At 42.0% G+C, this 24,062-nt stretch overlaps 3 protein-coding genes across 6 annotated transcripts in view; 1 reads left to right on the top strand and 2 right to left on the bottom strand.

Moving 5' to 3' along the window:
* The first annotated feature begins 584 nt into the window (after nucleotides 1–584).
* Nucleotides 585–2,321, top strand: nodal5 (nodal homolog 5). Its single transcript, XM_002945234.5, has 3 exons — nucleotides 585–931; nucleotides 1,100–1,821; nucleotides 1,991–2,321. Exons 1-3 carry the CDS (start codon nucleotides 646–648, stop codon nucleotides 2,141–2,143), a joined length of 1,161 nt encoding a protein of 386 aa, XP_002945280.2. The 5' UTR covers nucleotides 585–645; the 3' UTR covers nucleotides 2,144–2,321.
* Nucleotides 2,322–2,429: 108 nt separating this feature from the next.
* LOC496795 (zinc finger protein 84) lies at nucleotides 2,430–16,002 on the bottom strand. 2 transcript variants are annotated; one of them, XM_012958938.3, is made up of 5 exons: nucleotides 15,758–15,877; nucleotides 8,638–8,686; nucleotides 7,523–7,649; nucleotides 6,401–6,514; nucleotides 2,430–5,968 (listed from the first exon to the last, which is right to left on the bottom strand). In XM_012958938.3, exons 2-5 carry the CDS (start codon nucleotides 8,665–8,667, stop codon nucleotides 4,563–4,565), a joined length of 1,677 nt encoding a protein of 558 aa, XP_012814392.1. In that variant the 5' UTR covers nucleotides 8,668–8,686; nucleotides 15,758–15,877; the 3' UTR covers nucleotides 2,430–4,562. The 2 variants fall into 2 exon arrangements, with proteins under 2 accessions (XP_012814392.1, NP_001011332.2); NM_001011332.1 differs by lacking the exon at nucleotides 15,758–15,877 and adding an exon at nucleotides 15,892–16,002 and having other exon boundaries at nucleotides 4,335–5,968.
* A 7,492-nt stretch (nucleotides 16,003–23,494) lies between these two features.
* vps41 (VPS41, HOPS complex subunit) overlaps nucleotides 23,495–24,062 on the bottom strand; it is a 36,504-nt gene continuing 35,936 nt past the window's right edge. For all 3 annotated transcript variants that reach the window (XM_012959405.3, XM_002932710.5, XM_004912520.4), the window contains exon 29: nucleotides 23,495–23,743. In XM_012959405.3, coding sequence (XP_012814859.1) covers nucleotides 23,663–23,743 — 81 coding nt within the window. In that variant the 3' untranslated portion in view covers nucleotides 23,495–23,662. The remainder of the gene's footprint in view (nucleotides 23,744–24,062) is intronic.

Genomic DNA, 24,062 nt, shown 5'->3' with positions numbered 1-24,062 from the left:
ATGAAAAGTTTTCATTAGTCCTTAAAAAGCAGGGCATGTTGGAGAAGCATCCTTACTCAGAAGAGCTCACAATCTGACCACTATATATATATATATATATCACTTGCATTTTATTATTAAATTGTAAGCATTTTCTTATGTTAGAAACCCAGCATCAGATATGATTATATTTAAAGATAATAAAGTTAAAATGTTTTAGAACTATTATCATATTTCAACCTCTGTCTACAGTCAGGCAAATTCCTTGGAATGCTATGTACATTCACTGTAATGGGGAGAGGTGCTAGTTGGCCAAGCTGAACCTGTTAGCTGCTGTCACTTCTCTTACTAACTGGTCTCTGAAGTTCTATAAAGCAGCTCATGCCTAACACTTCATATGTTTGATATCTGAGAGGATTTTCTCCTTGGTGCCATTGGCTTATTAGCATAGGATTAGGGAACCTCTCACCTGCCATTGTTGTAATTTTTTTTGATGTTGCAAAGATTATTCACATGAAAGAGGTATAAGTGTGAAGAGACCTTACAGCTCTGGCACCTCCTGTATATAAGGCCAGCCTCAGATCCTTACTTCATTCCTAAGGGAGTTTCTGAGCAAGGAACATCTTCTGAGCTGGAAGGCATCACTGGAAGCTTCATTCTCCAGATATGGCTGTGCTATGCTTTATCTTATCTCTCACAATCCTTTCCCTAGGGCATGGGATGCCCACTCTTCTTCACACAAAGGAGGCCAGGTTCCCTTTACAAGGATCTACCCAGAGACTGGAATCTTCATCTGTCCTTCATGGAAAAAGACTTCCCCATGATATGAAATATCCAGTCTACATGGTGCAGATGTACCAGAATCTCATCTCAGGGACTGATAAAAGTCCTTCTGTTCGGGGAGAACCTGTCCTTCAAGAATCTGATACTGTTTTGAGCCTCATTGCAAAAGGTAAGTTCTCATCTTTATAACTGTTTATACAAATGAATGACTGTGTATTGGCATGTCTTCAATTCAACATTGCATATCTGTCTGCTCAGAAATAAACATTTATTATATTATTTATAACAGAGCCATAATTCCTGGCGAACAACTAAAATTTGCTATTTTTTTTCCCAGGATGCACCCAAGTGGATAGCCAATGGATATTATCTTTCGACATGTCTTCGATTTCCATCAGCAGTGAGTTAAGGCTGGCCGAGCTGAGGATTCACCTGCCTTCTCTTGAGAGGTTCCAGAATGTGACACTAGACATCTACCACACCAAGGGAAATCTGGAGAAGTTCTTCCTAGGGTCACTTACCATAGATTTCCCAGGTACTTCAGGCTCCTCATGGAAAGTCTTTAATGTGACACAGATGCTGCAGCGCTACCTCTATCAGAAAGAGAGCTTCTCCAGTGATAAATACACACAGCCAAAGGCAACTTCACAAGCAGAACAGAAGATCAGCTGCAATGGACTTCTATCTGAAAGAATCATGTTGATGGTATTTTCTACAGATAAGCCTTCATCCAAACTCACTGGCTCCACCAGTCTCATAGAAACAGCAGAGTCCTCAAAGTATGTCATAACAGAGGCAGACACCAGAGAAACCGGGAAGAGGAGGCACAGAAGGAATCGTTATGCTCTGAACAGCATCATAAGAAGCAGCTTTCATTCTCAGCCTGTGGGAGATGGTAAAACCCTGTGTAGGAGGGTAGACATGATTGTCGACTTTGAGAAAATTGGTTGGAGCGACCGAATTATTTACCCCAAGAGGTTCAATGCTTATCGATGTGAAGGATCCTGTCCGATTCCACTGAATGAGAACTTCAAGCCAACAAACCACGCCTACATTAAGGTACAACAAACCAAAAGCTTGTTTTTTCTATTTTTTTTTTGTTTTTTTAATAGTGTTATTACAAGTATATGTTTTGATAATAAATAACTATCTCTATATACCAATAACTATATCCCCGCAAACCATGGCTTTTTTTGACATTAACTACATTTTTTTCTTATTATTACAGAGTTTGGTTAATCATTTTAATCCTGGAAGAGTAGAATGCCCATCATGCATACCGGTGAAGATGCGCCCATTATCAATGCTCATGTACGAAGGTGATGAAATTGTTCTAAAACACCATGAAGACATGATTGTAGAGGAATGTGGATGTTACTAAGGAAAGCAGCTGCACTACTAATAAATACCTACACAAAGGTGCATTATGAGTATGAGGCACAGCTTCACGCTGTATTCAAGAACAATCAAAAAGACTTGGGAGGAAAAGAAGGACAGGCTTGGATAAAGCTCGGGATAAAAGGCAAAAGACAAAGCACTTTATAAAACAAAGACTGTAACAGTTTGAGAAAAAATTATTTGTCACAAAGGAAAAAATATGAAGAAATAAGTATTTTGTGTTGCAAATAGAGAGGAATATATCCCTTCAGAGAAACCATACAAACGTGTCATTTAAATATATTTATTGTATATTACAATGTGCTACCAATAAATAAGTTGTTTCCTTTTAAAACATGTGGATTTATTTGATTTGCTTGTTTTTGCTCATTCAGGTATTGTAATAACATATTTCATCTTTTAACATCTTGCAGACAACCTGGGTAAATATGCTTGCAAATAATCTCAGAATAGGGGTATGGGATCTAGTTACCATCAAGTACAAGGCACTGTTTTATTACTACTGAGAAAAAGGAAATCATTTTTAAAAATTAGAACTATTATTATCTGAAAATGGACTTTATGGGTGATGACCTTCCAGGGTTTCTTGATGAATGGTTTCCAGTGTAACTGGAACTACATCCTATATACCTTTTGCACAGCAGAAACTCTAGATTATGTGATCACATAGGCTTGAATGTCTAACTCACTGAGATTAAGGGCTTCTTCTCACCTTTTTCTTTAATTTTATTTTCTTCACATTTTTTATTTTTGGGCTGGGCTGTTGTTTCTTTCCATATTCTGTTGATCTAAACCAGTGATCCCCAACCAGTGGCTCGTTAGCAACATGTTTCTCCCCAACCCCTTGGATGTAGCTCTCAGTGCCCCCAAACCAGGTAGTTACTTTTGAATTTCTGACTTGGTGGCAAGTTTTGGTTGAATAAAACCAAGATTTACTACCAAATAAAGCCCCTGTAAGCTGATAGTGGCTCCTAATAGCCAATCTTAGCCCTTATTTGGCACCTCCATGAACTTTTATGGTGCTTGTGTTGCTCTCCAAGTCTTTTTACATTTGACTGTGGCTCACGAGTAAGAAAGGTTGGGGATCCCTGATCTAAGCAGACTGTTTCTGGGATATAAGAACGAAACAACGTGATAGAGCAGATTCCCTCTACTGCCCAAAGATATGAAGTGCAGCCTAATAGAAGCTGTAGCCCAGCTGTTTTCCTTTAAATGATAAAGCAGGCACAGTACTGTAGCACACCTAGATTAACGTTTATTGCACAACAACTGTCCTAATAGGGCTCACACCTGTACAACTAATGTTTGGTTGTATCTAAACCCCCCAAAGAAGACATTGCAGGAGCAACATATACTGTATAAAGTTGTTTGTCTATTGGGGAAATTTGTCTATAGAAGTTATACTGCCAATTTGAAACTGATAGTATCATTACATTCCAAATATTAACCCAAGGTGGTGTACATATTTAGAAAGTTAGTCCTCCCTAAAATAACTTTTAGTATGATGTAGACACGTAGTGATGCAAAGACACAATATAAGCAGTCAAGCAGTCTTCCATTTTTCTAGTTTTTGAATTATTCACCTACCTATTTTGCATCTTTCCAGTTCACAATTTAATATGCAATTCATACTGAGAATTGATGTTTCTGCTAACCAGATTGCTGCAAATATATTAGACACCTAAACTTGAATTGAATTGTATATATGTGCTGTATCTAGTAGTTTGCTGTCCATCCCTTAACCCAACTAACAGCCACTTCCCATTACCACACCCCTTACATCTCAACGTAACCCCTTTATATAACTCCTACTCTTATTCTACCACAGCACCTTTTTCATATTCACTGTCTCTAATCATAGCGTGACCCCTTCCAGTAACTGCTCACCCCATCCCATAATATAAACCCTTACCATAACTTTCTTTATTATCCCCTTCTAATGTTTTTTTTTTCACATCTTTCCCTCTATGAGGGGTTAAATAAACATCATTCATTCCTATGTTCACCATATAAACCAGTTATACAGTTACTCCTTTCTTCTCCTTTCTTGATGTTGACCCTTTCCAAAATTGGTCCAGTTGTTCCTCCACATTACCCTTTAATATTCTGACACTTACAAAGACTCCTACATGTCCAATCCCAAACCAAGGAAACAATTGAGAATTACAGCTGAATTTAAAAAAAAAAGTTTTTTTTTCTTTAATTGCACGTCATACTAAGATCTTACATTTCTTTTATATCTGTGTTTAATTCATTGTTCATTTGTATGACTAGATATTTAATTGGAGGCCTTTACAGTTCCGCGTACAGCCAATAATTTCATGGAATTATGAAGAAACAGTTCAGACGGTGGTATGTTTTGGATACTAAAAATGGAAGTAGAACAAGATATCCCAGTATCATTATTTGTGAAGCTTCTGGTGTTTGACAAGATGTGAGCTGTGGGCGAAGCTTCTTTCGCACACTGTACAAGAATATGGCCGCTCTCCCGTATGCATTCTGAGGTGGATAATAAGGTTGGAGCTACGACTGAAGAGTTTTCCACATTCGGAGCAAGCAAAGGGTTTTTCCCCTGTGTGTATGAGCTGGTGTTTGAGTAACGTTGAGCTCTGGGTGAATTTCCTGCCGCACTCCTTGCACTCATATTGTTTCACTCCCTTGTGAGTTCTCTGATGGCTCGCAAGGTTGGACTTGTCAGTGAAGCCTTTCCCACAATCATCGCAGGAGTATGGTTTCTCCCCCGTGTGAGTCCTTTGGTGGATTGCCAGGTGTGACCCGCGGGTGAAGGCTTTCCCACACTCTAGACATACATAAGGCCTCTCACCAGTGTGTATAATTTGATGTTTGATAAGGGTTGAGCTACAAGAAAAGCTTTTCCCGCACACATTGCAACCAAAGGGTCTGTCTCCCGTATGAGCTTTCATGTGCAGGACTAAGCGGGAGTTGCAGAAAAAGCTCTTCCCGCATTCATTGCATACAAACGGTTTCTCTCCCGTATGTGTTCTCTTGTGTAAAACCAGGGCCGAACGGTAAGGGAAGCTTTTTCCACACTCAATGCACGAATAAGGCTTCTCTCCTGTGTGAGTCCTCAGGTGGCTGACAAGGTTCGACCTGTCTGTAAAGGTTTTGCCACAGTAGGAGCAGATGTATGGTTTCTCCCCCGTGTGTGTCCTGTAGTGGACCACCAGGTTTGCGCTTCGAGTAAATCTTTTATCGCACTGAGTACATTTATAAATTTTCTCTCTTTTACTAATGATTCGGTTGCTAAGGGCATCAAGCTTTGCCACGAGACGTTGGCTACATTCAGAGCATTCGCTTTGCAGCTGGGCACTGTGGATTTTGGAGTAGGGGCTTATATTTGTTACAATGATGCCACACTCAGAACACGTCTCTTTCACTATGTGGGTCCTCTGGTGCATGGTTAGATGGGAGTTCTGAGAAAAGGCTTTGTCACATATAAGGCAAACATATGGCTTTTCTCCTGAGTGAGTTCTTTGGTGCTTTACGAGAGTTGACTTTTCGGCAAATCGGGCCCCACATTCATTGCAGGCGTACGGCTTCTCTCCTGTATGAGTTTTCTGGTGGGACTTGAGGTGAGAACTCTGAATAAAGGTTTTCCCGCATTCCAAACAGGTATACCGTCGATCTCCTTTGTGACCATGCTTGGTTTTAGTCACCGGCATTGAGAACGCATCTGGGGCATATGCAATTCCAAGGCCACGGTCTCCAGATTGGGAATAGAGAACATTATCCAGGCATGTCCAATATGACCTTGGTAAACCAACATGGTGGGTGCCTACATAATTCCCTGCAAAAAAACAAAGAGTTAGGGAAATGCGACAAGCTGATTATTAGATTAAAAGCAGTCTCTTAACTGCACTAATAATGTTACATCCTTCCTATCTATTTATGGGACTGGGGGCCCACCAGAGTACCTGACAGGGGCCCTCAAGCCCAGTGTGCAAAGGGAATTGGTGGTGGCCATAATGGTGCCAGTGGGAATTGAATGGGAGTGGGATGAAATGACTAGAAGTGCACATACACACAGAGAAGAGTTGTAACTATATGGCCACCATAGTGGTTCAAGATTTAACAAGATTTCTATTGCTTCAACAGATGAGCTTGCCCAGACTATAACCCTCTGTGTGTGAACACAGCAAACAGGCCTGTCTTATAGACTCCTTACGATCAGACTTCCCAACATAATTATATGACTAAGTTTATATTTTCACATTCTTACCTGCCTGCGTCCCCATACATTTTTTTCGCCAAAGCATTTCCTGGTGACAGGAAACAGAAGGATCTCGGCCTTGCTCAATCCGTTGCACAATCTCTGGTTTGACATTCAGTAGATCTATTAAGGTCAATAAGAAAGAAGATCCTTATCAAATATACTCCACTAGCTATTTTTGTAGAGAAGACACAGTTATTACTCAGTTTAGTGTGGTGAGTGTACTAGACATGTACACAAAACAGAGATGTACCCATGTACCTAGCCCTTGGACCAAACCAGTCAACAGCGCCCAATAACCATTTGAATCCTTTAGGAAGATGTCTCCTCCCATGGGAACTGCTGGGTGGGGCTTTCATAGGGATGGACGTCATGAGCATCTCCTTTTTATGCTGGGTATTGTATGACCTGTATTGGTCACAAAACTTTGTATTAAGGTGGCCATACCTGGGGAGAATTAAACTGCGGATATGGCCCCTTCAGACCAGGCCTTCCCACAGGCCTACCCATCTGACCGCTGGGTCAGTCAGGGGGTCCATTGGGCAGGTTTGGTTTTCCTACCCGCATCGGTTCATTGATGCAGTCCTTGCCCGGACAGCCTGTATTCCCCCCTAGGGCCAAAGGCCTAGATCAGCCTGATATTGCCCACCTCAAGTGGTCATATAGGGGAAAGATGTGCTAATTTGACGACCTTACCAAGTGAGCGAATCTTATAATGTATGGTAAGTTTTACCCATATTAGTGGCACTCGTTCACTAACAGTAGCAGGGTTGGTGCTGAAGAACACTTAGTATATTCACAGGATATTCAGATATCAGCCTGATTAGGTGACCATACACATTCACATGATTTCAATACCTACTGAATAAGAAGGAGATCTAGGAAAAAGACTTGCGAGTTATCAGCCTCATATTATGTTGAGGACTATTACTGAGAAGGACCTTGTGACATGAATAGAATAGCTATTTCAAGCTACACCTTCCATCAGCAGCTTGAAAGGGACATTTTAAGGTCTGGAAGTGTTAAAAGACTTTTGTGAACATTACAGAATATCTATATATAAAGAGCTGGCTATTCATTTGAGCTAGAAATGCCATTAAATATGTGTTACTTGCAACACAACTGTCTTACCTAGTGATAGCAGCATGTAGTAACTGTCCATGGTCACGGTCTGGTAGAGATCCTTCTCACTCTTGCTCAAACACTGCCATTCTTCCTCCGAAAAATATACCGCAACTTCACTAAAATGTACAGAAACCTAAAATGCAGAGAAATGAACCTGCATCACTCAACAGCTTTAGACAAGGCAGAAAATGGCCTAAACTGATGCAGTATATTGACTTCAATTCCACTACACTGACTTCAATTCAATTACTCTTCATCCTTCCCTCAAATGTCCTGTGGTTACAGATAAAAATGACCTCCATTCAGGTGGCTCCTACCTAAAGCTGCTGACTACATAAAACCACAGTGGTTAGGGTGAGGTGGGCTATAAGGAGCCACAAAGCTATCCACTGGTGTTTCAACACCATGTTTCAATTGTTGATCCTTTAAAATGGTTTGTAGAACCTGTGCCTTTACTCCCCAACAGTACGTTTAGACATAGTTTAACTTTAACATATAAACCGGGCCCCCTTTTGGTTCAAAATTTGACCAGGCCTGGGGCAACAGTTTACCCTGATGGAGGCCCTGGAGCCAACAATCCAACCACCCAGATCCAGCTTTTCTAAGATATAGTCCAACAGATGAAGTCTGAGAATGTGACTTTATTAGAAATAAAAAAAAAACATGGATACAAGGGGAAACTACAAAGACAAATGTACTTCTGCTCCTCACTATATAAACAATCTGTCCCTGGCTAAAGTGCAACATGTGCCACCCACGTTTAGAAAGAGATTATGATCAGCAGGGCTACACAGCCGAATACACCCATGGGGATTAAGTGAGTTTAGTTCCATTTAATCCGGGCCACTTATTATAATCCACTCAGGCTCCTTCTTGTCTAGTTCAGTGCCAGTGGAATGAAGAAAAAGCTGACACTATTCCAATACTGAAGGGTAAAATGATTCTGGTAATTATAGACCTGCAAGTCTGATAATAGGGAGTTATGTAAATGTATGCTCGTAAAATGCAATGGTATTTTTGGGGGTTTTGTCGCCCCTGGAAGAGGAGATTTCTCGCAGGTGACAAAGCATCCAGTGTGCCATCACCATAAAATGTGCTTCTTATTCATCAAACTGTGTTACCTTTGAGGTCTGCATGCTTTCAGGAACCATAAACAATCCTGTGTTCACCCTGAAATATAGGAGAAAAAAACATTATTGTAAGAATCAGAAGCAGCATTGCATCCACTGTAGGAACAGATCATTTGGTATCATCCAAATCCCTTTCAGCCTGCAGTCACTGGGAGTGTTACACGTTGGGCTTGGCGATCAGCTCCATAAATGAGTACTGAGATCGGTAGGGTCTTTAAAACTAGAATTACAGACTATATATTGGGGTTATGCATTTTCAGGCAGATACAAAGGATGTTTCATATGAAAGCATGATTGTTCTGATATAGGGAAGTGTAATCAAATCAATTGGTTGCTCACAAAGCAAAAGCACTATCTTGCTTTATGGCTGACATTCTACCAATGTAACATTCAGCTCACAGTGGGATGAAATCTGAATCCCATTATTTACATTATTAAATTAATTTCAGTCCATTTAAACTCACAAACGGAGCAGTGGGGAGAGGTCCCCATTGCTCCGTATGGGAGCAAAATTTCAGAATTTCAGTGCAGCGGGGCGGCATGCTGCCCCTAAATTTGTCCCGCCCTAGGCCTGGGCCTTTGTGGCCTCACCACAAATCCAGGCCTGCCCTATGCTGCCTGTGTGTGCCATACTCCGCCTGCCTTACCCTGCCAGTGTGTGCCATACTCTGCCTGCCCTATGTTGTCTGTGTGTGCCATATTCTGACTGCCCTATGTTGTCTCTGTGTACCATAATCTACCTGCCCTACCCTGCCTGTGTGTAAAGTACTCTGCCTGCCTTGTGCTGCCTGTGTGTGTCATACTCTGCCTACCCTCTGCTGCCTGCGTGTGCTATACTATGCCTGCCCTGTGCTGCCTGTCTGTGCAATTCTCTGGCTGCCCTATGCTGTCTGTTTGTGTCAATGACAGTGCATACAGTGACACAATGCTGGCACTGCTCCTACAGTCTGTCTGAGGTGTGAACAGGGGAACAATGTGGAGGTTTACTGTCTGAGCCTGAGGTGTGAACACTGCAGGGGGTGAACAATGCAGAAAGTAAAAGGTGTGAACAACACAGGGGATTACATGTAGAAACAATACAGGGGGATTACAGCCTGAATCTGAGGTGAGAACCATGCAGGGGGCCAGTTAATACCATTTAAAGCTTACAAAAAGGTGAGCCATCAAAGCAGCCAGACAGGTGGGGGGCCTGCCAGTTGGACAGCACTGATATAAACTATTGTTGGGTTTCTAATGCAAACAACTTTAACCAGTGCAGGGCAACAGTACATTATATTTTAATTATTTTAAAACATTTTCATTTCTTGATGTTACTGTTCCTTTAAAGTTTTTTTTTTTATTCGGGTACAATTTTTGGCACTAAAAAGGTCAAATCATAGAAGTATCATTTTGTTTTGTATCTATATATATATATATATATATATATATATATTTATATTTATGGTTTCTATGGGGAAAATACAGTTTACTTTCCGGAAGGCATTCCATTTACCTACTGTGTTTAATTGTATGTAAATACTGTTCCACTCACTATTTAGCCCTATCCTGTTCACCATACATGGAGTGTTACCATCTAACCCAGTGATCCCCAACCAGTGGCTCAGGGGCAACATGTTGCTCACCAACCCCTTGGCTGTTGCTCTCAGCGCCCCCAAACCAGGGAGTTATTTCTAAATTCCAGACTTGGGGGTAAGTTTTGGTTGGATAAAAACCAGACATACTGCCAAACAGAGCCTTCTGTAGGCTTCTAGTCCATATAGAGGCTACCAAATAGCCAATTACAGCCCCTATTTGGCACCCGCAGGAACATGTTTTATGCTTGTGTTGCTCCCCAAATCTTTTTACATTTGAATGTGGCTCACAAGTAAAAAAAGGTTAGGGATCCCTGATCTAACCGGTGGGGAAGAGGAATGAGGACCGCTCCAATAGATCTCTGTCACATAGTTCAAACCACCAGGGACGGTCAGGACCGTCATCAAAAAAATCTCGACTGTTTACAGGAACCAGCTAATGACGGCAGACCCAGTTCTAATAATATAACTACTAATGCATGGGTGACTCAGGGGGAAATTCAAAAGAGACTTTAACATGTAAACCGGATGGTATTCATCCCAGGGCACTAAAGGAGCTTAGCTCTGTGGTTGCCAAACCACTTTGCTTTATTTTCCAAGATTCTTCAATGTCTGGAAATGGTGTAGAGACACCGGCGAATTGCTAATGCTGTGCGGCTATTCAAAAAGGGATCCCGTTCTCAGACTGAAAACTATAGGCCTTGTCAGTTTGACATCAGTCGTAGGAAAACTTTTAGAGGGTGTTTTATGTTTAATAGATCTCACCAGACTAATGTAATTACCTTCTATAAGGCAGTGAGCAGAAACCTAGATTTTGGAATAGCAGTGGATGTGATCTACTTAGACCTTGCTAAAGCGTGTAATAGTGCCACGCAGAAGGTTAACAATAAAATTAAGGAATACAGGTATAAGACCCATTATTCAGAATGCTTGGGGCCAAGGGTATTCCGGATAAGGGGTCTTTCCGTAATTTGGATCTTCATACCTTAAGTCTACTAAAAAATCAATAAAACATTAATTAAACCCAATATGATTGTTTTGCCTCCAATAAGGATTAATTATATCTTAGTTGGGATCAATTACAGGTACTGTTCTATTATTACAGAGAAAAGGGAATCATTTATCCATTAAATAAACCCAATAGGGCTGTTCTGCCCCCAATAAGGGGTAATTATATCTTAGTTGGGATCAAGTACAGGTACTGTTTTATTATTACAGAGAAAAGGGAATCATTTATCCATTAAATAAACCCAATAGGACTGTTCTGCCCCCAATAAGGGGTAATTATATCTTAGTTGGGATCAAGTACAGATACTGTTTTATTCTTACAGAGAAAAGGGAATCATTTAACCATTAAATAAACCCAATAGGGCTGTTCTGCCCCCAATAAGGGGTAATTATATCTTAGTTGGGATCAAGTACAGGTACTGTTTTATTATTACAGAGAAAAGGGAATCATTTAACCATTAAATAAACCCGATAGGACTGTTCTGCCCCCAATAAGGGGTAATTATATCTTAGTTGGGATCAAGTACAGGTACTGTTTTATTATTACAGAGAAAAGGGAATCATTTAACCATTAAATAAACCCAATAGGGCTGTTCTGCCCCCAATAAGGGGTAATTATATCTTAGTTGGGATCAAGTACAGGTACTGTTTTATTATTACAGAGAAAAGGGAATCATTTAACCATTAAATAAACCCAATAGGGCTGTTCTGCCCCAATAAGGGGTAATTATATCTTAGTTGGGATCAAGTACAGGTACTGTTTTATTATTACAGAGAAAAGGGAATCATTTAACCATTAAATAAACCCAATAGGGCTGTTCTGCCCCCAATAAGGGGTAATTATATCTTAGTTGGGATCAAGTACAGGTACTGTTTTATTATTACAGAGAAAAGGGAATCATTTAACCATTAAATAAACCCAATAGGGCTGTTCTGCCCCAATAAGGGGTAATTATATCTTAGTTGGGATCAAGTACAGGTACTGTTTTATTATTACAGAGAAAAGGGAATCATTTAACCATTAAATAAACCCAATAGGGCTGTTCTGCCCCAATAAGGGGTAATTATATCTTAGTTGGGATCAAGTACAGGTACTGTTTTATTATTACAGAGAAAAGGGAACCATTTAACCATTAAATAAACCCAATAGGGCTGTTCTGCCCCCAATAAGGGGTAATTATATTTTAGTTGGGATCAAGTACAGGTACTGTTTTATTATTACAGAGAAAAGGGAATCATTTAACCATTAAATAAACCCAATAGGGCTGTTCTGCCCCCAATAAGGGGTAATTATATCTTAGTTGGGATCAATTACAAGGTACTGTTTTATTACTACAGAGAAAAAGGAAATCAGTTTTAAAATTCTGAATTATTTGATTAATATGGAGTCTATGGGAGACAGTCTTTCTGTAATTCGGAGCTTTCTGGATAATGGGTTTCCGGATAATGGATCCCATACCTGTATTACTCTCTATATCATATTAAAAGTTAATTCAAAGGCAATGTTACTGGGAACATGGCCCCAGGGCCCAATGGAATAAACCCGTGAGCCTCTATTTCTGATTTTCTCAGACTCAATTTCATCAGGTATGGTACCTATAGACTGGAGGAAAGCTGACGTAATTCCAGTGTTTAAAAAGGGATTACGATTCCAGCCTGACAATTACAGGCCTGCAATTTGACATCTGTAGTGGGCATATTGTTTGCCGAGGGATCACACTGAAGATTATTTGCTGGGGAATAGCATTATGAGCAGTAATCAGAATGGCTTTATGAAGGACAGGTCATGTCAGACCAATTTAATTGCTTTTTATGATGAGGGTGAGTAGGAAGTTGGACAGTGGGGGTGCAGCAGATGAAGGATAGCTTGAGCATAGGAAAGATTTCAGCTATAGAGAAAGGCTGGTCAGGCTGTAAGCGTTTACAATGAACAATAATGGATATGAATAAATATATACAATTAAATATATAAGAGGCTGTACAATAAACTCTCTAGCTGATAGTTGCAGGGGGCAAGGGGCATCTTTTGAGATCAGAAGGGGCATTATGTGGGCTAAAAGGCTATTTACATGGAGAGCAGTGAATTTGTGGCACAGGCAGATACATTAGACAGCTTTATGCAGGGATTGGATGGCTTTTTAGCAGGGGGAAACATACACGGCTACTACTGATCCAGGGACTGGTCCAACTGCCCCTCTGGAGGCAGGAAGAAACTTCTTTCCCCATTGACGGCAAATTGGAGAGGCTTAAGATGTTTTTTGTTCAGTTCCACCGGATGAGTCAAATGAAGGGCCCATGAGGGCCACTGGGTTTTCTCCCAGCATCCCGCTGCCCCAGTCCAACCCTACTTCCTATCAGTTACAATAAGGTGTCAGTATCACTTTAAATCCAATCTGCAGTCCCTAAATGACAATTTATCCCTTGTTTTTCCCAAAGGGACACAATTATTATTTTACAAATTCAGTAACAGAGGGTGTATACCTTGCGATTAGAGGTGTCCCTGTAGGAAGTCCCTGTACACCCAGACAGTGCCAGGGAGGTGACAGATAGCACCAAGGGGCGGGTGATTATAAGGACAAAGAGAAATGGTACTGAGACACAATTGCAAAAGATTTTAGTAAATACAGATATGGGATCAGTTATCCGGAAACTCGATATCCAGAAAGCTCAGAATTATGGAAAACCTGTCTCCCATAGATTCCATTTTAATCAAATAATTCAGATTTTTAAAATTGATTTCCTTTTTCTCTGTAAAAATAAATCAGTGCTTTGTATTTGATCCCAACTAAGATATAATTAATCCTTACTGGATACAAAACAATCCTATTGGGTTTTGTTGATTTTTTAGTAGACTTAAGGTATGAAGATCAAAATTACGGAAAGACCCCTAATCCAGAATACCCTTGGTCCCAAGCATTCTGGATAATGGGTCCTATACCTGTACCAGGGATGTGCAACCTGCAGCCCTCCAGCATCCCTTGAAGGCTACTGGGAGCCGAGACCAGTAAGAGAGGGCTACTGGGAGCTGGGACTAATAAGAGAGGGCTACTGGGAGCTGAGACTAATAAGAGAGGGCTACTGGGAGCTGAGAGCAGTAAGAGAGGGCTACTGGGAGCTGAGAGCAGTAAGAGAGGGCTACTGGGAGCTGAGAGAAGTAAGAGAGGGCTACTGGGAGCCAAGACCAGTAAGAGAGGGCTACTGGAAGCTGAGACTAATTAGAGAGGGCTACTGGGAGCTGAGAGCAGTAAAAGAGGGCTATTGGGAGCTGAGGCCAGTAAGAGAGCTACTGGAAGCTGAGACTAAATAGAGAGGGCTACTGGGCGCTGAGAGCAGTAAGAGAGGGCTACCGAGAGCTGAGAGCAGTAAGAGAGGGCTACTGAGAGCAGTAAGAGAGAGCTACTGGAAGCTGAGACTAATAAGAGAGGGCTACTGGGAGCTGAGAGCAGTAAGAGAGGGCTACTGGGAGCTGAGAGCAGTAAGAGAGGGCTACTGGGAGCTGAGAGAAGAGAGGGCTACTGAGAGCTGAGAGCAGTAAGAGAGGGCTACTGGAAGCTGAGACTAATAAGAGAGGGCTACTGGAAGCTGAGAGCAGTAAGAGAGGGCTACTGGGAGCTGAGAGCAGTAAGAGAGGGCTACTGGGAGCTGAAGGAAGAGAGGGCTACTGAGAGCTGAGAGCAGTAAGAGAGGGCTACTGAGAGCTGAGACTAATAAGAGAGGGCTACTGAGAGCTGAGAGCAGTAAGAGAGGGCTACTGAGAGCTGAGACTAATAAGAGAGGGCTACTGAGAGCTGAGAGCAGTAAGAGAGGGCTACTGGGAGCTGAGAGCAGTAAGAGAGGGCTACTGGGAGCTGAGAGCAGTAAGAGAGGGCTACTGAGAGCTGAGAGCAGTAAGAGAGGGCTACTGGGAGCTGAGAGCAGTAAGAGAGGGCTACTGAGAGCTGAGAGCAGTAAGAGAGGGCTACTGGGAGCTGAGAGCAGTAAGAGAGGGCTACTGGGAGCTGAGAGCAGTAAGAGAGGGCTACTGAGAGCTGAGAGCAGTAAGAGAGGGCTACTGAGAGCTGAGACTAATAAGAGAGGGCTACTGGGAGCTGAGAGCAGTAAGAGATGGCTACTGGGAGCTGAGAGCAGTAAGACAGGGCTACTGGTTGGGCATTCCTAGTTTAAGCCATTAAGGTGGGACCCCCAGCTTTCCTCCTATGCCAGAGGCCCAGTCCCGCCAGCTGCCAGACAGCCCCCCCGCCACAGACTGACAGATGTAACAGCATGAAATCTACGGAATAATTACACTGAAAAACAAAATACACAGCAAATATGACCCTTTGCATTGCTAATGTAAAAAGTAAGCCCATGAGGAGCTGCAGTACTACACTTCCCAGCATGCCCTGCACAGCCAGCTGCCACAGATGTTGGGATGCTGTAGTTGTGTAGCAGCTGCCCCAGTTAAATACACTTATTTACTTGGATGAATGACAGCCATTAACGGCACTGTTACCCCCACTGGAACAAGGCTATGAATGGAGAGGGATACTTACCCTTCCCCAGCCAGCACTTACTGCAGCATAGCCGCCCCCTGCTACCAGAGCTGCTGCAGCCGCTGCGACAGATGGTGCAGTTAGCCAGTGCCCTGCAGTAAGTTCCCCTCAGGGTGGCACCGCTACCCACTCACCATTGGTTCGGAGCCAGAGCTGCAGAGTACAGGGGAGAGTCGGTGCCCATTACGGACAGAGCAGGAGCCCGGGAGGGAAGGGAACCAGCCCAGCGCTACGGCCGCTGCCCGCAACCTTTTCCCAACCTGAGGGAGCCTGTGCCTTTGTGATGGCAGCAGAAAGGAATCGCGCCGCTCATTGGCCGACAGCTAATCCGCCCCGGAGCATGCTGGGAACTGTAGTGCTGGCATCAGCAGTGGGAATGCTTCCCGGGGTGGGAAAGGGAGCGCTCTCCTGCTGAGATTTCCTCTCACACAGAGTTGTCTCTTCAGTGACTGTCATGTGTCAGCACATAGCGGTCTCTGCCCCTAGTGTTGATAAATGACCAGCTGCGACAACGCATTTATATTCTAAGACGTTAACGCTAATGCCTGCCTTTACTCCACAGGGAAATGCACACTTGCCAAGTATATTAAATCGCAAGCAAAAGTTTTTCGGTTTGACAGGAACTTGGGACGCCATAGAAAGGGTGGCTTTGGGCAATAAAACTGCAATGAAAGATGTTTGTAATTACACCCCTACACTATTGGTGCATACAAAGCAGATGCCAATGCAGGATGTACTAACATAGGCGCTAAAAATGCGCCAGTGCAGCAACGCATCAGCCATTAGTTTGAGCAGGTTAGAAGTAGTTAGACAACAGGGCTGTATTTACCACACTGGGATTTCCGTGTTACGCCATTGGCGGATTTTTTTGAGAAACCCGCGCCAAAATTCAGAGCGGAAAAATTCATTGCGCGTCCAAAAATTGTCGCCCGCATCAAAAGAATTGTCGGGAGCATCAAGCGTATTGTCGCATGTCAAAAAAATTGTCTCAATAAAAGAATTGTCTCTCGCGTTGAAAAGAATTGTCTCTCGCGTTGAAAAGAATTGTCTCTGTCATTAAATGAATTGTCTCTAATGTCGAAATGTTTTTAAAGATTCCCAAATTTTTGGGCGAAGCGAAACGGGACAGATTCATTCATGACTAATTATGTATAGATGTAGATATTAGGGATGCACCAAATCAAGGATTCAGTTCAGGATTCGGCCTTTTTTCGGCAGGGTTCAAATTCCACGGTCCTGGCCGAACTGAATCTGAATCCTAATTAGCATGTGCAAATTAGGATTTGGAAGGGTTAATGTCGCCGCATAAACATGGAAGTGTAATATTTTTTTTTTTTTTTTTACTTTTAACATTTTTATTGAGAATAACATGTTACATAACATATTCAATGACGGAAGTGTAAAATTTTTGCTGCATCAGGGCCGGCCCTAGGCCGATTGGACCTATTGCTGGCAATTGGGCCCCGCACCAATGGGGGCCCCGCCGCGATACACCTCACTTTTTTTTTTTCCAGTCCGGGTCCCCTTTAAAAATCACAAGCCTTTTCATTGGTGGTCAGCGGGTAATTTGATTGGTCGTGCCCCGTGTTTACATGTAACATCAGTACGCACAGGACGCAACCTTTAAAAGTGAAGAAGCAGTGCCGGAGGATGCAAGCAGCAACGGACAGCTGGAGGAGGAGCGGGGGGGCGCTGAGCGAGAGCAGGATGAAGCAGGTAGGCGCTGGGGGTAGAGTTGGGGGAGCTGGAGGATGCCTGGGGGAAAGCTGGAGGAGGCCTGGGGGATAGTTAAGGGAGCTGGAAGATGCTGGGAGGAGAGTTGGGGGATACTGTTGTGGAGAGTTGGGGGAGCTGGAGGATGCTTGGGGAAGAGTTGAGGGAGCTGTTGGATGCTGGGGGGAGAGTTGGGGGAGCTGGAGGATGCTTGGGGGAGAGTTGGGGGAGCTGGAGGATGCTTGGGGGAGAGTTGGGGGAGCTGGAGGACACATGGGGGAGAGTTAAGGGAGCTGGAGGATGCTGGGGGGAGAGTTGGGGGAGCTGGAGGACACCTGGGGTAGAGTTGGGGGAGCTGGAGGAGGCCTGGGGGAGAACTGGAGGACGCTGGGGGGAGAGTTGGGGGAGCTGGAGGACGCTTGGGGGGGAGCTGGAGGATGTTGGGGGGAGTGGGGGAGCAGGAAGGAGCGGGCCATAGTATAAGGACACTGGGGTAGGACCAGCAATGTTTTGGGGGGCCTTGGGCTGGCTACCAATGTTTTAGGGTTGTTGCCCTGGCTACCAATGTTTTAGGGAGGGCCCTGGCTACCAATGTCTGTGTCCTTTGTACTGATGGGAGAGGTCACTGGGGGAGGGCCCTATTTACATTTTTTAAATGTTGGGAGGTGTGCCTGTATGAAGCACAATTCAGCAGGAACAGCCTGAAAAACTATAAAACTATGGCAGCATAGTGATTCCCCCTGTACTAAGCATAATTCACAATGAAAAAGGGGGCCCCGCAAAAATGGATCCAATTGGGCCCCGCAGTTGCTAAGGCCGGCCCTGTGCTGCATGCTTCCAAATCTTAATTAGCATATGCTAAGTAGGGATCGGATTCGGTTCAGTATTTGGCCAAATCCCTTAACATGGATTGGGGGGTTCAGCCGAACACTAAAAACTGGGTTCAGTGCATCCCTAGTAGATATAGCCTTGTAAAGTTCCCATTTTGAGGTTAACAAACCCAGTGTTGCAGCAAGATTGTGTTCATTATTGAAGTCCTTCATCCAGTTTATACACTTGGTTATCCCCTTTGGATTTCTATGTGCTATTATGCTTTTTTGTTTACTAGTCTGCTGAAAATAACCCCATACTGAGTGATGTGTAACCTGCCATATGTAACAACTTCCCTATCTCCTTCCCCGACCAGTTATTTCTATATAGTACTGTACATGGACATGTATGTTCTTGGTGCTGGCAAACAAAAGGAATATATGCGATACAAAGGGTGTGGAATGGGGGGGGAGATGTGGCCAATTTATATACATGGTAAGAAAGTGTAGGGCTTACATGGTTTGATTTGAGAGACTGGTATATGAATAGGAAAATGAGAAATAAAAAGTAACAGTAACATTGTAGCCTTACAGAGCAATAGTTTTTGACTGCTGGGGGCAGTGACCCCCTATTTGAATATATGGCAGATGTGGCAAATAATTCAAATACTATAACAAAAAAAAAAAATGAAGACCAGCTGGAAAGTTGCTAAAAACTGGCCATTCTATAACATACTAAACGTTAACTTGAAGGAGAACCACCCCTTTCACCTCTGAACAGGAGTGGCAGGTATTGTTTTTTCATTCTTTATTTTTGCATTTAACAGTAAGGGGGGGGGGGTACAGAAAGAAAAAGGGAGGGAGGGGAAGGTTACAGGTATATTTTACCATCATTATCATCTGTGCATAAGCTGACAACAAAGGAGTGGCAGGTATTTAAAGATATCAAGAAGGCTGTTCGCGGATTAATTTTTTTGGGGGGGTTTACGTGTCCTTTAATCTTTTTTTTTTTTACTGTTAATAAATGTAAAAAAATAATTATGGATATTCAGACCTGTTTGTTCAGCTGGAAATAATGGTAAATATTCCTTGCTTAAAGGGATTCCGTCATGATTTTTTTGGGGTACTTTTTATTTCTAAATTATACAGTTACACAGCAAATAATTCACTCTACCATTTAACATTTTATTCTTGAACCAACAAATGTATTTTTAGCTGTAATATTGGTGTGTAGGCGCCATCTCAGTGCATTGTGCCTGAGTCTGAGCTTTCAGAAGGAGCCAGCGCTACACATTAGAACTGCTTTCAGCTAACCTATTATTTCTCCTACTCCCATGGAACTGGAGGAGTCCCAAGCCGGACTTGGATTTCTTACTATTGGTGTGTAGGGGCCATCTCAGTGCATTGTGCCTGAGTCTGAGCTTTCAGAAGGAGCCAGCGCTACACATTACAACTGCTTTCAGCTAACCTATTATTTCTCCTACTCCCATGGAACTGGAGGAGTCCCAAGCCGGACTTGGATTTCTTACTATTGGTGTGTAGGTCCCATCTCAGTGCATTGTGCCTGAGTCTGAGCTTTCAGAAGGAGCCAGCGCTACACATTAGAACTGCTTTCAGCTAACCTATTGTTTCTCCTACTCCCATGGAACTGGAGGAGTCTCAAGCCAGACTTGGATTTCTTACTATTGAGTGCTATTCTGATACCTACTGGGAGCTGCTATCTTGCTCCATTTCCATTGTTCTGGGATCGGCAAGACTGCCCAAAAGCCCCATATATGAGCCAATACACTTCCAGATTAAATTATTGGAGCCAGTACCAGCACCACTGTAATATCACCATCATCAGCCCTAACCAACATTCCATCTAACCAACTTGTAACTGCTCATTTATATGTAGAGTCATAGGTTCAAACAGGCCACAGTGGTTTCCTGTTACTAGAAGTCATACACTATATAAATAATCCCTTTAATCCCACTGCTTTAACTACCCCCACCCCCAACCCCTGTTTATCCTCTTGCTCTTAGAACGTTCCTCTCTCAGATATTACAAAGCAGAGATCTGACTAATTGGCTGGATTAAACAGTCCCGCTCCCGCCCACCAAACAAATCTGAACCTTCCCCTTCAGCAGACAAAAATGAAACATATCAGTTAATAACAGGGCAATACAGGTATGGGATCCGTTATCCGGACAGTTCTGAATTACGGGGAGGCCATCTCCCATTGGCTCCATTATAAGCAAATAACTCACATTTTTAAAAATGATTTCCTTTTTCTCTGTAATAATAAAACAGTACCTTGTACTTCATCCCAACTAAGATATAATTACCCCTTATTGGAGGCAGAACAGCCCTATTGGGTTTATTTAATGGTTAAATGATTCCCTTTTCTCTGTAATAATAAAACAGAACCTTGTACTTGATCCCAACTAAGATATAATTACCCCTTATTGGGGCAGAACAGCCCTATTGGGTTTATTTAATGGTTAAATGATTCCCTTTTCTCTGTAATAATAAAATAGTACCTGTACTTGATCCCAACTAAGATATAATTACCCCTTATTGGGGGCAGAACAGCCCTATTGGGTTTATTTAATTGTTAAATGATTCCCTTTTTCCCTGTAATAATAAAACAGTACCTGTACTTGATCCCAACTAAGATATAATTACCCCTTATTGGGGGCAGAACAGCCCTATTGGGTTTATTTAATGGTTAAATGATTCCCTTTTCTCTGTAATAATAAAACAGTACCTGTACTTGATCCCAACTAAGATATAATTACCCCTTATTGGGGGCAGAACAGCCCTATTGGGTTTATTTAATGGTTAAATGATTCCCTTTTCTCTGTAATAATAAAACAGTACCTGTACTTGATCCCAACTAAGATATAATTACCCCTTATTGGGGGCAGAACAGCCCTGTTGGGTTTATTTAATGGTTAAATGATTCCCTTTTCTCTGTAATAATAAAACAGTACCTGTACTTGATCCCAACTAAGATATAATTACCCCTTAGGGCTCTGGCACACGGGGGAGATTAGTCGCCCGCGATAAAACTCCCTGTTCGCGGGCGACTAATCTCCCCGAGTTGCCTACCCTTGCCATCCTACCGGCGAACATGTAAGTCGCCGGCGGGATGGCAGACGCGGCGGCGCGATTTTGCGCAAATCGCCGAAAAAGATTCCCTGAAATTGCGCCGGCGACTTACATGTTCGCCGGTGGGATGGCAGGGGTAGGCAACTCGGGGAGATTAGTCGCCCGCGAACAGGGAATTTTACCGCGGGCGACTAATCTCCCCCGTGTGCCAGAGCCCTTATTGGAGGCAAAACAATCCTATTGGGTTTAATTGATGCTTAAATGATTTATTAATCATACTTAAGGTATGGAGATCCAAATTATGGAAAAGATCCCTTATCTGGAAAACAATAGGTCCAAAGCATTCTGGATAACAGGTCCCATAACTGTATAAAAAAAAAAAAAAAGGGGCGAGGAGGGAAACCAGTGAAAAAAAAAGATGAAAACAAGAAAAAAAAATATTAAATATATAGATAGGTGATCCTGAAGATATGTGTGTAGTGGCAGGGGTAAATAAAACTGTAATTGTGCATACAGGGCGGATTTCTATCATAATAAAGTTGTCTCCATTTTCTGATCTAATTTGCCGACATAACCATTGGAACCACTACATTAACATTTATTGTGAAATGTAAAATGACTGTGAGACGGAAATATAAAAGTTTCATAGGAAATCTTTGTATTACTCATCTCAACAGCTCTCAGTATGCAGGAAATTTCTAGTAGCCATAAAACCCAGTTTCAGTGAGATGGCTGTAAGTATATAACAAGTCGGCATCACATTGATAAGTAATGTTCTTAGCTCTACAATAATATCCTTAGATTACCCCCATGTACCCCACATATGAAAGATGGAATAGCAAATTGTCTCAGTTGCTAAATAATATATATTATTTTTTCTCACATAAGCTTTCAAATATTATGGACCTACCAGGACTCCTGGGTAGTTTTGTATGGACTTTAGGGAGCATGTAAAAAGCTAGTGTAGTTGATACATCATTAAATAAAAAGATCTTGGTTTGAAAAGCCCTAAAGTTACTGGTTGTTTAAATATGGGATATCTTATCTGGAAACCTGTTATCCAGAAAGTGTCAAATTACTAGAAGGCCATCTCCATTACAAAGTAAATAAGGTACCCCCTATTGTAGAATATATGGATATTATAAGTCACCAAGCAGTATCATGACCATATAAAGGCATAAGGCCTTGGAACTCCTTGGTGACTTCTGATATCCTCATATTTTACAACAGTGGGTACATGATTTATTATAATATACAAGTTTCAGTGAGTCATGAGATATACATTACATAAGTACTGATTTTAACTGATGACATCACTATGCACAGTATATGGATATACTTTACAGGATATTCTTGTGTATTATATAGTGAAAAAAGTACCCCCTTTTGTAAAATATGAAGATATTATAAGTCACCAAGGAGTTCCGTAACAGTATAAAAGCACAAGGCCAAAGGCCAAGTTCTATTATACAGGTCATGTAACTCCGAGGTGACTTTTAATATCCCCATATATTACAACAGGGGGTACATTATATATTATAATAAATAAAGTTCATGTGCCGAAAATGATATTACTAAGCACCAATTATAACTGATGACGTCACTTAGCACTGTTTATAAGGATATAATTAACAGGATATTTATGGCTCTTGTGTATTATCAGGATATTATAAACCACTGAGGAGTTCCATTATCATATAAAGGATGAGACTGAGTGCTTCTTTACAGGGCTTGTAACTACAGGTCTTGTAACCTTTGTGCCTAAAAAAGTTTACAATCTACAAGGAAAAAGGGTATGCGACACAAGGTGTGGGGGATGGGTAAGATCATGAGTCATTATACATAGCCTATAGTATTTATTAGGCAGCCCCACGGGCTGTTACATTTTTGAATACCTACCAGGGCACATATTCGTATATGTAGATTAACAGAGAATTTGGTACCATTCCTTACCTTATATTTATGTATATATAACATTTATTATTATTTATATAGAGTCTGTTTAGAAATTCCAAGTGTGTGTTCTATTTTTTTTATTTTCCCTGACCATAGTCGACTTTTTTTCTTTTTTACTAATGAGATACTTACACGAGAATAAGAAATGAAGTGGGAAAACCAACATCAGGTGTAAGTTTTTTATTCTTTATCAGCCAAGCAGCATCAAGGCCGGTACAAACTGTCACAGAGGCAGCTTTAAAGGGAAACTATTTACAGGCTGTTAAGAGACACACATTAGAGGACACTGAGTATTATTTATAGTAGAACTACAATCAAACACCGGACATCTCATTACTTCTTCATCTCTAGGATTGCACTCCCGGGTCCCCGGTTTTTTGCACAGCAGATGTTACAGAAATAAAGAGTAGACATCTATAATGAGAAGACAAAGCAATAACACAAGGTTACACACTATCTAAAGCAGCGGTTCTCAACCTGTGGGTCGGGGACCCCTTTGGGGGTCGAACAACCTTTTCACAGGGGTCGCCTAAGACCATCGGAGAACACATATTTCCAATGGTTTTAGGAATAATTTTATGGTTGGGGATTACCACAACATGAGGAACTGTATTAAAGGGTCACGGCATTAGGAAGGTTGAGAACCACTGATCTAAAGCAATAATACACAATAGGGCCAAATTATGCACATAGGATTAGCACCTATACAATCCCCTTGCACCTAGTAACGCCC

The sequence above is a fragment of the Xenopus tropicalis genome, chromosome 3 (genome assembly GCF_000004195.4).
Source record: "Xenopus tropicalis strain Nigerian chromosome 3, UCB_Xtro_10.0, whole genome shotgun sequence".
Lineage (NCBI taxonomy): Eukaryota > Metazoa > Chordata > Amphibia > Anura > Pipidae > Xenopus > Xenopus tropicalis.
The sequence above is the reverse complement of the archived record's forward strand: the minus strand, read 5'-3'. Positions and strand labels throughout refer to the sequence as shown.

Bases quoted from the DNA above. Each gene is read 5' to 3' on its own strand.
- nodal5 (XM_002945234.5), top strand. From the start codon at position 646: ATGGCTGTGCTATGCTTTATCTTATCTCTCACAATCCTTTCCCTAGGG. The intron at 932-1,099 runs GTAAGTTCTCAT...TTTTTTTCCCAG, and splicing joins TTTGAGCCTCATTGCAAAAG to GATGCACCCAAGTGGATAGC. The intron at 1,822-1,990 runs GTACAACAAACC...TTATTATTACAG, and splicing joins CAAACCACGCCTACATTAAG to AGTTTGGTTAATCATTTTAA.
- LOC496795 (NM_001011332.1), bottom strand. From the start codon at position 15,941: ATGGGCACCGACTCTCCCCTGTACTCTGCAGCTCTGGCTCCGAACCAA. The intron at 8,687-15,891 runs GTGAGTGGGTAG...CCTATATTTCAG, and splicing joins GCTCTGGCTCCGAACCAATG to GGTGAACACAGGATTGTTTA. The intron at 5,969-6,400 runs GTAAGAATGTGA...GTTTTTTTGCAG, and splicing joins ATGTATGGGGACGCAGGCAG to GGAATTATGTAGGCACCCAC.